This window comes from Drosophila montana, unplaced genomic scaffold, assembly GCF_035044405.1.
Source record: "Drosophila montana isolate Dmon_TW-CO22-7 unplaced genomic scaffold, ASM3504440v1 contig_920_1, whole genome shotgun sequence".
NCBI classification, from domain to species: Eukaryota; Metazoa; Arthropoda; class Insecta; order Diptera; family Drosophilidae; genus Drosophila; species Drosophila montana.
In genome coordinates this window covers 927,486-940,366 of record NW_026999206.1, presented here as the reverse complement: position 1 = coordinate 940,366, position 12,881 = coordinate 927,486, and the positions used below count along the sequence as shown (strand labels likewise).

At 46.2% G+C, this 12,881-nt stretch overlaps 4 protein-coding genes across 5 annotated transcripts; 3 read left to right on the top strand and 1 right to left on the bottom strand.

Annotated features, from left to right (window-relative positions):
- Positions 1-24: 24 nt before the first annotated feature.
- On the top strand, positions 25-3,429 carry LOC135440253 (hybrid signal transduction histidine kinase L). Its single transcript, XM_064699322.1, has 2 exons — positions 25-552; positions 2,023-3,429. Exons 1-2 carry the CDS (start codon positions 399-401, stop codon positions 3,150-3,152), a joined length of 1,284 nt encoding a protein of 427 aa, XP_064555392.1. The 5' UTR covers positions 25-398; the 3' UTR covers positions 3,153-3,429.
- Positions 3,430-3,524: 95 nt separating this feature from the next.
- On the top strand, positions 3,525-5,722 carry Flad1 (Flavin adenine dinucleotide synthetase 1). Its single transcript, XM_064699323.1, has 3 exons — positions 3,525-3,668; positions 3,914-4,539; positions 4,621-5,722. The coding sequence occupies exons 2-3, from the start codon at positions 3,982-3,984 to the stop codon at positions 4,903-4,905; spliced, it is 843 nt and encodes a 280-aa protein (XP_064555393.1). The 5' UTR covers positions 3,525-3,668; positions 3,914-3,981; the 3' UTR covers positions 4,906-5,722.
- Positions 5,554-7,710, bottom strand: LOC135440252 (asparagine synthetase domain-containing protein CG17486). The gene is made up of 2 exons (XM_064699321.1): positions 7,252-7,710; positions 5,554-7,193 (listed from the first exon to the last, which is right to left on the bottom strand). Exons 1-2 carry the CDS (start codon positions 7,623-7,625, stop codon positions 5,834-5,836), a joined length of 1,734 nt encoding a protein of 577 aa, XP_064555391.1. The 5' UTR covers positions 7,626-7,710; the 3' UTR covers positions 5,554-5,833.
- A 103-nt stretch (positions 7,711-7,813) lies between these two features.
- Positions 7,814-12,273, top strand: Coq8 (ubiquinone biosynthesis protein COQ8, mitochondrial). 2 transcript variants are annotated; one of them, XM_064699320.1, is made up of 4 exons: positions 7,814-7,917; positions 8,343-9,270; positions 10,183-10,993; positions 11,519-12,273. In XM_064699320.1, exons 2-4 carry the CDS (start codon positions 8,589-8,591, stop codon positions 12,069-12,071), a joined length of 2,046 nt encoding a protein of 681 aa, XP_064555390.1. In that variant the 5' UTR covers positions 7,814-7,917; positions 8,343-8,588; the 3' UTR covers positions 12,072-12,273. The 2 variants fall into 2 exon arrangements, with proteins under 2 accessions (XP_064555390.1, XP_064555389.1); XM_064699319.1 differs by lacking the exon at positions 7,814-7,917 and having other exon boundaries at positions 8,252-9,270.
- The last annotated feature ends 608 nt before the right edge of the window (positions 12,274-12,881 follow it).

The window sequence follows — 12,881 nt, the reverse complement described above, 5'->3', positions numbered from 1 at the left end:
TTACGCTCAGTTTCGGTTTCAGTTTTCTCGGCGCTTTCGTTGCGACAAGTTGTTGCTGTTGCCCATTTACAAAACAAAAAACAAAAAAATTAAAATACTAATAAAAAACAAACCCACCACAAGCAAAACTATTAATTTTTTTATTTAATTTTATTATACCGTTTGTTGCATTTGCCCGCTGCAATTTGCGCCGCTGCAGCTGCCGTTGCGCGAGTGAGGGCGAAAGAGCAAAAGACAGAGAGAGCGCGCGCAATATCAGAAATTGTTTTTGTTGTTGTTGTTTCTGTTTTTTTTGTTTTTTGCGATAGCAAAAAATAGGCGTGTAATGTGTGTTTCGCTAGCTCCTGCTGCAATTGTAACGGTGCCGCGGCAGTGTGTCAGTGTTGTAAAGCGTTAGCATGGCACGCAAGGATGATCCCGTATTCAATGTGAAATTCGTGCAGCTGGTGGAAAATCAGGCATGCCTATGGAACTATACACATCCGGGCTATAGCAAAAAGGAGGAGGTGCAGAAGGCCTGGCAACATGTGGCCAATGAAATAAAGGATACAGGTGCAAAATACACACATGCATTAAAATCTGCATATGTGTGTGCGTGTCTGTGTGCAAATATGTACGTGCTGCAGGCTGAAAAACTTTTCATTTCGCCTGCTGCTGCTGCACTTGTAGATTTCCATTTCCATTTTCGTTTATTTTTTTTTTTTATTTGCAATTGCGTGCTCATTTGTGGTGCAAATGTGTGCGTGTGTGTGTGTGTGTGTGTACTGGCGCGCGCCTATGATGCAAGCTTTTCGCTGCTGCTGCTGCTGCTGTATGCATGTGTGTGTGTGTGTGTGTGTGCGTGTGATTTCAATGCAATCGCAATTTGTAGTCGTGCCAACTCGCTTGCACTCGACGCTTAAATGCTTAACATGCGTGTGTGTGTGTGTGTGTGTGTGTGTGTGTAGGTGTGTCACTGTGTCACACACAGCAATAGCTGCGCGCGGCGTTTGCATGCAATTAGTCGCTGTTGCTGCGGCTGTTTTTGTTGTTGTTGTTGTTGTTGTTGCTGCTGCCTGCCTGCTTTTGGCATGTTATTAAAAAAAAAAGTTCAGCAACTGCAGCGCAGTGAAAATACCCTGCATGTAATCAGCTGCAGGCTTAACCAACACTTGTTGCCGCACACCTCTGGCCTACTGTGTTTTACAGCACTGCACATGTAATATCCCCTGGATTAAAGCTTTCCAATGCTTATATTTTTAATGGGAATTACAGTCTCTCAGCAAATGCCAGGCAATCCATGTCTCAATTATGTTCCATATTTCACAAAAAAAGCTGTCTGTAGCCCAAGATGGCTTTTAAGGTTATGTTCATTAAGAACTCGACTATTTTAAGGTTATGTTTTGGCGTACGTTGAAGGGCGAATTATTTTGTTTAAGTTTTCGTGTTTTATGCTTTTTGACAATCTATTTAATGGTTAAACCGAATATTACTTAGAAATGTTGTAAGTTTTAGGGAGAATTTAACAAAAATATGAATATTATACGTTTGCGAAACTCTCCATTGATTTAAGAGAGCTTTTATCGTTAGTAATATTATAGACCAGAATATAAAATGACTGAATTATTAGGGATTGAATAGGCAAGAGATTGGCTAAGGGATATTGCATAGCAGACATGCACTAGAGTCTAGGGTATTATGTACTTTGATTTATTGTAAATATGCGGGAGTTTTTAGTATGGCTTCAACTATTTGCCATAGATTCATGATGTTCGAAATAAACGAAGAATTTGGGAGTTAAGTAAAGAGCCTGAAGAAATGGAAACTAGCCAGGATGATTTACGTGCTCAGAAGAAAGAAAACTCCTGTTGAGTAGTTTTTATCCAGCTGTAGCCTTTGCCTTACTAAGTATATAGGGTATTCCGGAGTCGTCAGGTTCCTCAAGTTCCTGCTGCTTATTTGCTGAATTTCTTCAGCAGCATTAGTTAACTCATGACTGCATCGAGTGCCAAATTAAAATACATCCATTTACATCCATTGCAGTGCGTAACTCGCGGGAACGTTGGCGCACCATACGCAGCAGCTTCTTGCGATCCCTGAAGGCGGCGCGCACCCAGACGGGTCGGGGTAAACGCAAATACTATTTGTCCAAGTATCTGCAGTTTCTGATACCCTACACAAAGTCGCGCGCCTGTCACAAACAGTTGCCCGCCCAAACGAACGCCACGCCCAATCCCAATACGAGCCCCAATCCCGGGGGCATGGTCCTGCGCAAGCCGAGCACCTCAACGACGGCGGCAACATTTCTGGCTGCCGCTGCGCTCAGCACGCAGCCAATGACGCGCATTGGACACATGCGGCTGCTGGAGCATCATCATCATCATCATCATCATCATCAGCAGCAGCAACAACAGCATCATCATCAGCAGCAGCAGCATCAGCAGCAGCAGCATCAGGAGAGCCAGGTTAACGAGGGCGACGACAACACCAAAGACAGCAATGGCAGCCGGCCGGCCGATGTGCAGGTCTCCGAGCAGGAGGAGGTGGAGGAGGAGGAGGAGGAGGATAACCCGGAGCAGGAGCACGAGCACGAGCACGAGCACACGGAGACAGACGCCAGCCTAGCGCAGACACCGCTGCGCCTCCAGGCCATCAAAGTGGAGCAGCAGCAGCAGCAGCAGCAGCAGCAGCAAAGTGCTGACAAAATTGTTGCTGCAGCTGCGCAGCATTCGCTGGTCACGCTGCCAGTTACAATGGCTGCGGCGCTGCGCAACAACATGGACTGGACGGTGGCCGAGTGGCTCAAAGGCAGCAACTGCAACCAGTTGCAGTTTCAGCATCTGCACAACAACAACAACAACAACAGCAGCAACAACAACAACAACAACAACAACCATCTGCTTCAGCATCAGCATAGCAACATGTTGACGCATCTTGGACACGCGGCAACAACGCCGCCAGCTGCAAGCACACCTGCACCCGCACCAGCAGCGGCGGCGGCGGCGGCAACGGCAGCGGCAGCACCTGCAGCCGTTACGCAGCCGGATGCGGATTATTCGTTTCTGATCAGCCTGCATCCGTATCTGAAGGAGATGAGCGGCAAGCAGAATCGTCGCTTTCGTCAGAAAGTTGTCGGACTCATTGACAATGTCCTGGACAATGTGGATGTTTAGACGCAGGCAACGCAACACAACAAACAACAAACAAAAACAACAAACAAAAACAACCGACAGTGCCCATTTGTTAGATATAGCAACTAAATGTACTTGTATTGTTTAGGCGTTCAACGCAATTATTGCATTGTTTTTGTTAAAGTTAAACACACAATCTCACACACACACACACACACACACACACATTTGTTATATGTAAAAAATAGAAGAAAAAAATAAACAACAAGAAATATGTATGTATGTTATGCAATGCGAATAAAACGCTTTTGAAAACAAATTCAAATGAATCGAACGCATTTTACAGCACTGCCAGCAATTGAGCGTTGCCAGACATCAATTTGACCAGTTCGCGCACCAGTTGCCCGCGTCAGCTGTGTTTTAAAGCATAGGGGCAGCGCTGTGCGCCAATTATTACTAGAGATTAAGCCCAAAAAAAAGCAGCAATGTTAACGTTTTTTGAATATTAATAACGTGCTGGTCTAATTGCAGCCAGACACATAACCCACTTTAGTAAAAGTAGGTAGCGCCGCTGCCTATGTGTGCGTGCGTGTGTGTGTGAAGTGTGCATGTGATGTAATTCGGTGAGCAGATAACGCGAATCTACAAAGCTATTGTTAATGTTGATAATTATTATATAAAAGCAACACTGTGCACACACTCACACACACACACACACACACACAGTCACAGTCACATTTTGGAGAAAGTTGTCGTAGTAGTTAATCAATTGTTATATTCGCGCGCACGTTCTACTTACGTAGGTGGCGTCCAGCAGGAGAGTCGCACGGTCGGTCGCCAGCGTGAAGGAGGATTTAAATAGATAATCAAAATGAATAAATGCTGCATACAGACACAACAGGCCACGATCAAAAAGTCGTCCAATATTGTTGACATATACAGCAGCGGCAACAGCACCACCAATTGCAACGGCAGCAGCAACGGGAGCAGCAGGAGCATGTCCAACGATGATGACTATCCCGTGTCCATCACAGATGCGACACGAGCCCAGATTGAGAGGCGCGTCCGTACTGCCTATGACTTTTTTGACCAGACCCTGCGGCTCTACGATGTCACACAGTTGATATTCTGCTTTAATGGCGGCAAGGATTGCACCGTGCTGCTGGATCTGCTGATGCGCTATTGCCGGGAGCATGGCATCGCCAGCCGTGAAATACCGATGCTCTATATTGAGTCGGATGATTCGTTTGCCGAAATTGATGATTTTGTTGTGCACTGTGTGCGGCGCTACGATGTTAATCTAATTAAATATAAGGACTCGCTGAAGGTGGCGCTCACCCACATGACGGAGGATATGCCGCGCATAAAGGCCGTCTTTGTCGGTAGTCGCAATACGGATCCCTACTGTCAGCATCTTCAGCCCATGCAGGTTTGTCTCGCTCTCCTTCTCTTTCTCTCTCTCTCTCTCTCGCTCTGTTTTGTACAGACTGTAATTTTTGATGATTTGCAGAAAACGGACAGCGACTGGCCGGATATAATGCGTTTGAATCCTTTGCTGGAGTGGAGCTATCATGATATCTGGCATTATATTCACATGCATAAGGTGCCCTATTGTCAACTATATGCGCAGGGCTACACATCCATTGGCTACAGGTCCAACACCTTGCCTAATCCGCATTTGCAGCACAACAGCTGCTCCGCGGCGAATCCTGCTGCTGCCGTTGCCTGCTTCAAGCCCGCCTGGGAGTTAGCCGATCCCACAACGGAGCGTGCCGGTCGCCTTAATCGCAAATAGCCGACACTTTTCCGCCTCTTAAAACTAGTTGAATCCGCTAATAGTGCAATTGTATTGTAAATATCTTCATCTATTTTTTTTATCTCAAAGAAATTTGTACATATGTTTCTATACAATCAGGTCGTTATGTACTTAACATACAAGTGTGTATTTAAGCACACAATATAGTACTTATCTATATACATATATATATACATATATACATATATAAATATGTATATCCATGCAATTATCTGCACTTATGCATATTGTCTAGCTTTGCATTGGCATTCATTTCACGGCACACCCATTTTCGAGTTAACTGCACGATTTTGCAGCTGTTGGCAATTTTCTGCTAAAATTTTGAAACCGCAAACATATTAAACGGCTTAACTCGTGTGTCAAATTTGCCAATGTACAGTGAAGCCTGCACAAGTTGAACACACCACATACGCAGCTAGCTGTCGTAACATTCGGGTAACAGTTTTCAATCATGTAAACTTTAATGTTAGCTGTAATTAAAACTTACCTTCGGCGCAACAGTATCTAATGTCCAAGTTAACATAAACAGAACGACAATTATAACATGCATGACAAATGTTTACAAGTAGCTTTATGCCGAGTGCCCTTAGCGTTTGAATAGCCCATTTAAATGAAATACAAATTAAATTCGGTGGGCAGTTAACATTTTTATATATATACATAATTATCAATCATAGTGCAACGAATATTGCTTGAAAACAGCTTTAAAACGGATTTAAGTGCTAGACATATAAGATAGTTGACACAGTTTGTGATTTGTAATGGCATTATAATAAAATTTACATAAAAAACGAAATTTTCGATCCAGTCTGTTTCAATAGAGACATGCCTTAAAGAATTTGAATTGTCTCTGTTATTTAATTCTTAAGTATAAATATTAAAAAAAGTAGTTAAGAGTCTTGTGCCATCAATTGAGGTGCAAGGACTCGAAGCGCAGATAGTCGGATTGCTGTGCCGCCTGCTGCTTCTTGTCGGCAATGCGGGAGCCGAACTGTATGGCCCGCTTCTTGAGCAGCACCGCCTCGCGCAGCCCAAGACTGTAGCCGTACAGGCGCAGCAGCAGCTTGTCGCCAACACCCTCGGGCAGAGCGTAGCAGCAGCGCTGCTGCGGCGCCAGGGAGCGCACAAATCTGGCCAGATGCTCCTCGATGAAGGGGGCGCGCGCCGTCTTGCCGCTGTCCGCAATGATGCGATCATCGCGCGCCAGATTGCGCGCTGGTATGCGCTGCCAGTCCATGTCCAGCTCATGGCGCACGGCCAGCTGACGAGCGTGCCCGTCGCTGCCGGCACGCCGCCAGGCGTTGCGATGCCGCGTATAGCCGCCAAAGAGCTCATCGGCGCCGCTGCCCAGCAGCGCGACGCGTGCCGTTGATTGGGGCGCGGCGGCGGCAAACCAGAAGGCACAGCCCAGGCACTCGTCCAGCACCGTTTGCAGCGGATAGATCAGCTGGCGTATGTGGGTGCTCAGCTGTTGCTGCAGCTTCCGGCGGCTGACATTCACCTGCAGCAGCTGCCAGTTGCGCTGCGGGCACAGACGCTGCAGTTCCGCCAACGATTGTAGTGCGGTCTGGCGATCCGGCACATCCCATTTGCTCGCTTGCTGCCGATCCGGCCCAGCTGCTGTTGCTGTCGGCCGCTCAAAGGCCACATTGATGAGCTCGATGGGCTCCGTTTGCGGCACATATTTGTCCGCGAGCAGCGCCAGAATGCTGCAGTCTATGCCGCCCGAGAACAGTATGGAGATTTTGGCATGCGCACAGCCGCCAGATGTGGCACATTTGCGACAAATGGGCGCCGTATGCAGCACACGTGCCGCCACCGAATGCTGCAGCAGTTCATCCAATTTGCGTAATGCCTGCTGCACTGGCGCATAGTCCAGCAAACGCTTGTAGAGCGGCTCCAGCTCCACTGTGTCAGCGGCTAGCTCGTATAGATCGTAGCTGGGCACCGCCTGCGTCGTGTCGAGCAGCCAAGTCGGCGCTATTGCCCGCTCCAGCATTGTGCTCCAGTGCATGGCAGCGCCCAGCGTCGCCAGCTGCTGCTCTGTGTCCTTGTTAAGCGGCTGCCAGGGATATAATGTGCACTTGTCGAGCTTCGCCACGTGCAGCTTGTAGAGGCCCAGTGGCGGCAGCTCCATTGACGCAGCCGGCGCCTGCTGCTCCAGGTGGCACGAGGTGCTCATCAGCTTGAGGCAATGCGTGTGTCGCTCAATGATCAGCGAATTTCTGCCCAGTGCGTCGCGGCAAAAGTATAGAACTTGGTCACGTCTGTGGGAATCGGTTATTTCAATTATGATTTAAACTGGTTTCTAGGATATTTGTATACCTGTTGTACAGGATCAGGCAGTAGGGTCCTTCGAGCTGCTGCAGCAGCGCCAACAGCTGCGCATCGTCGCTGCTCTTGCATTTGATTAGCTGCTGCAGCAGCCAGGCGCTGTCTGCCTCAGTTGCAGGCTTCTTTTCATTTAAATTGTATAAATCCCCATTGAAGAGCAGCACCAGATCCTCTTTGACCAGGGGCTGCTTTTGTGGCGCCGCTCCTTGTTGCCACAGAACGTTGCCCGCCAGCAGCACATTGTCAACTATGAGCTTGTCCTTTACGTCGGGTCCACGATTGTGCAGCAGCGTCTCCAGGGCGCTGTGCAAATGACAACTGGCATCGTCGTTATTACGGCTTATTCCACAAAAAATGCCGCACATTACAATTTAAAATGCGAAATGTTCGAATTGTAAACATTGGCATGTGCGTGTGCTTCCGAACGAACCAGTTCAATTGAGCGACTGTTATTGCCAGCGCCATTTTCAGTAATTTTCGTTTTGCGCCATTTTGTGTTTGAAGCCGCAAATGCATTTCGCCATTTTGCTTGTTCTTTTGAAACGACGACTTCTGAAGTTTGCTTTAAATTAAATCTTATGGGTTATAAAGTGATTTTGCTTTTAATTTTTTAAAATTGTTAAGCTGAAGTCTATGTGCTGCAGTGAAAGTACATATGTATGTATATTAATTAGCTGTTAAGGACGCCTTTGCCTAACATACCTGGTGCATAACATACAGAAACACATACATACATAAAGAACTAATATTTTCTCAGATTTAAATTAAATTGAAACAAACGCTTGGCATTGCATTGTAGTTGACAATTATAATAAATGTGAATTTAATATATGTATGTATATATTTAAGACGAAAATGAAATGCGTCGACTTAATTCACTTAACATAGGCCTAGCTGCACATAACTCTGTTAGCGTTAACATACTGTTAAGTTTTTTTGAGTTCTGTTTGCCAACACTGCCGCTGAGCCATATGCAAGTGAACCGAAATAAACTTGTTTGGCCAACAGCTGTTTTAAATTTCGCAACAGTAGTGCAAGTTTATTTATTTTTGTTTACGTAACTGAACATTTATATTTTTTAGTCAGCATCGAAAAAACCAAATTGTATGTGCCAACGAGGCGACACAGACGCACACGCACACGCTTACATACACACACACACACACAGCCAGACGCACGGACCGATGCAGTAGCGTCCCAAAACTTGTAGCTGCCTGTGCCTCTATTTGCCGGCAACAGCCAAAGAACAACAATAACAACAACAACTGTGACAACTGAGACAACTGAGCGCAACACCCACTCATCGTGAACTGGTCAAACGTGTGGTGATGGCACGCACAGCACAAGACGTGCTCGGCGTGCTGCGCGGCCTGCAAATCGTTGCGGAGGCGTGCGGTCGCGAGCATCTGGCGCTGACTAAGCATCTGTGGAGCAATTCGAGTGTGCGCGAACTGCTTGAGGCCAATGTGAATCAGACGGTGGACGCGCTGCGTACGGCCAGCGAACAGCCCAGCGAGGAATTGAAAAAGGCGCAAGCCCTGCTCCAGGAGACCGGCGAACGCGGCTACGTGGTGGCCCAGGGCTTGTCCCACTTGCTGCAAACCAATTTTCCCTGTGATCTGAACGCCCTGCAGCCAATCAACTGGCAGCCCAGCTCGAGCACATCAGCTGTTGCGGACAGCGCTGCTGGTCACGTGTCGCGCTCAAGTCGCAGCCATTCGGATGTTGCCGATGCCGCCAATCTGGATATATCGTCTATAACGCTGCTGGAATTCGAGGAAATTCTCTCCAAGCGCAACATGAATCGCAACGTCAGCCTGCGCACGCCCACCACGCCCAGCAAACAGCTGCCCAGCGATCCGAAGGCGTCACCGCCAACGATTAAGGCGACGCCGCCCGTGCCCAGCGGCAATGAGGGCATCCTGAGCAAGGACACCGAATATGTGGACAATCTGATGCGCTTTGTCGCCGGCACCTCGACCATGGCATCATCCAAGGCGGCAAAAACTGGTATGCATGAAAAGCTCACATCCACATATACGGCTCTGTTCCGTGTTTCTTTCTTTGTGTTTCAATTTCGCATTCCCAGTGTGAATTCGATTTAAAACTAGATTTATTTGAAATATTATAGCTCAATCTGGATATATATAATCTAGCATAGCAGCCCGAAACAGATAACGGTCAGTTCTCTATTGCGAACGTGTTCCATTACGTAGCCAGCTTATCATTTTCAAAGAATTTCGTTTCCAGCTGTTCCTCTACAAATTCTTTAATGCATATGCAATTCAAAAGGTTTTTTCAATTCCAAACGTGTTCCTATTCCAGTCGTTCGCTTACAATATCCAAGAGGAAAAAAGTGTTCCGTTACCAGTCCTTCTTTTACAATACGAAATCAATGAAAAAGTGTTCTATATGTGTTCCATTTCCAGTAGTTCCCTTAAGGTCTTAATGAAAACGGCATCTGTCAATGAATATTCAATTTCGATTGGTGTTCCGTTTCCAGTCGTTCTCTTAAGGTCTCTCCATAGAAACGGCATAATATGCTAAAATAGTTAGTGCACATTCAATTCAAAGGTGTTGTTTCAATTTGAGTTCCATTTCTAGTCGTTCCCTTAAGGACTCTATGAACACATAATATCCTAAAACTGTTATTGCAAATGCAATTATTTCAATTGGTGTTCCGTTTCCAGTCGTTCCCTAAATGAAAACATCATACTAGTCTAAAATTGTTAATGCACATTCAATTCAAGAGTTTTTAATCTCAATTAGTGTTCCGTTTCCAGTCGTTCCCTAGCAATATCCACCAGCTTTCAGCTATCTCAATTGAAATCAAGAACAAAGCACTCATAATGAAATTGATCCTAAATAAACTGCCTCTAATCCCAACTCATGCCTTACATCTGACATGTTCCACATTTCTAGCTGCTCCGAAAGCCCCCGAATCGACGCTGCCGGAGCTGAGCAAAGTGGCCAAACAGCGGCGAGTGCCGGCATCGCGTCTGGGCCGCATGGCCACATTTGGCGGCCTTTTCGCTGGCCTCGGCGTGGGCACCATCAATGAGCTGACGAAGGGCGCGCTGGGGCTGGGCGGCTCGACGAATATGCGCGACGCACTGTTGAGCCCGGCGAATGCGGAACGCATTGTGGATACGCTGTGCAAGGTGCGCGGCGCCGCGCTGAAGATTGGCCAGATACTGAGCATACAGGACACAAATGTGGTCTCGCCGCAGCTGGCGAAGGCCTTCGAGCGGGTGCGCCAGGCGGCCGACTATATGCCCGACTGGCAGGTGGAGCGCGTGATGAACACACAGCTGGGTCCCGATTGGCGCAAGCGTTTGCGCAGCTTCGATGACAAACCATTTGCGGCGGCATCCATCGGCCAGGTGCATCGGGCCACGCTGCTGGATGGCATGGAGGTGGCCATTAAGATACAATATCCGGGCGTTGCCCAGAGCATCGAGAGCGATATTGATAATCTGGTCGGCATGCTCAAGGTGTGGGATGTCTTCCCCCAGGGCTTCTTCATCGACAATGTGGTGCGCGTCGCCAAGCGCGAGCTGCAGTGGGAGGTGGACTATGCACGCGAGGCCGACTATACCGAAAAGTTTCGCCAAATGATTTCACCCTACAAAGAATACTATGTGCCCAAGGTGGTCCGTGAACTGACCACCTCCAGTGTCCTCACCACGGAACTGGTACCAGGTGTGCCCCTGGACAAGTGCTTTGAGCTCAGGTGAGTGCAAGATAACAAAGCTAACAGCTTGTATGGGCATTGGTTAGACAAGGACAGCGCTATTCAGTGATTCATTTCACTGGTTCACTGGATAGATCTATTAGACAATGACATTGGTTAGACAAAGATAACCACCTTTCGTTGGCCTGGCAACGGCCTAGTGTCATCAGAGCATAATTATACCCCGAATGACACTTGTTAGGCTTACACTAAGCTGATTAGAGTCCTGGCCATTTTCTATGCTAGCTCCTTATTCAGTTTAAGCTCTCCATCTTGCTGATCCACTTTTTAGTTGAAATCAACATAATCATTTGGACAGCAGACATACTTCTTAGATTTTCAGCTAATACTGCCGTTTAGCTATAGATCCAGTTTATGTTTAGATTCCAGACATTTACATTAATACCCGAAAAGGGGGCGACTTCACGCCACGACACGTGTCATCATAGCATAATTAATCGCCGAATGACAGTTGCAAGGATTGTTTTTATTTTCAACATAACCTATATTTAATACCCCCTCCAGCTATGAACATCGCTCACACATCGCCGCCTCTGTGCTGAAGCTGTGCCTGCGCGAGCTCTTCGAGATCGAGTGCATGCAAACGGATCCGAATTGGTCGAACTTCCTGTACGATGTGAACAGTCGGCGTCTGATGCTGATTGACTTTGGGTCGACGCGCTTCTATAAGCACGAGTTCATACGAAACTATCGCCAGGTTATCATCAGTGCGGCGCAGAATAATCGGGATGGGGTGCTGCAGATGTCGCGTGAAATGGGCTTCCTGACGGGCTATGAGACGAGGCAGATGGAGCAGGCGCATGTCGATGCCGTTATGATACTCGGCGAGATCTTTCGCTATGATGGAGATTTTGATTTTGGCAAACAGAATACGACCGAGCGTCTGGCCGCCCTGGTGCCCACAATGGTGGCGCATCGTCTCTGTCCGCCGCCCGAGGAGATCTACTCCATCCATCGCAAGTTGTCGGGCATCTTTTTGCTGTGCGCCCGTCTCAATGTGCGCATGAACTGTGTGCCCTTCTACAAGGACATCGTTTTGGGCAAGTTCAAGGACTAATTAGCTAGCAGCTTGTTAATATTTTCGTGTTTCTGTTGTGCCTATTGACAAAACAAAGTGCTCTTAATTTCTATGTTCGCCACTAAAAAAGTTGACTAAAATGTTAATGTTAGTAAACAATTTGCTTAAGAGTAGAAAGGGTGCGGAATAAATAATGTTTCATCAGTTTTAATTTATTTAAAACTTGTTTCAATATTCAAAATGCGTTTAACAGTTGTAAATGGTTCTTTGAATCCGTTAACCCACTAAAGCACATTTTATTTTTGAGTGTTTTTCATAACTGAATTTAACTCGAAAGGTTCTGTTAAAAAATGTTTTCTGTCACATTCATCCTTTTTTACATTCGAAAAGACTATTATTTTTATTAAATTTATATCACTTTAATTGCCACACTCTGCATTGAAAGTTTGAATATCGAAAACATTGTTAACTTGTCCTGCAAAATATTATTTTATTCTTTTTTTTATTTGTCTGGTAGCTCAAATCTTGCAATTCATCAATACGCCGTTTATTAAGCATTAAGCAATATTAATAATAAATATTAAGCAAACATTTCAGCCTAACAGCTTTAATTAACAGAACTGCTTAAGAACTGTAAATAGTTTCTTGAGCTGACAAAATAGTACAAAATGAGCGAATTATTGAAAATAAATGATAAACTTACAAACTATGAAAAAGCGGCCCACTTTTACTTATTGATAGCTGTGAGAAGTGGAAGAAGCCCAGTGGCAAGTCTTACAGAATAAATCCAGTTTTATAATATGTTAAGCTTAGATTAACAGAGATTTGAAATGAACTACAGATTACAGA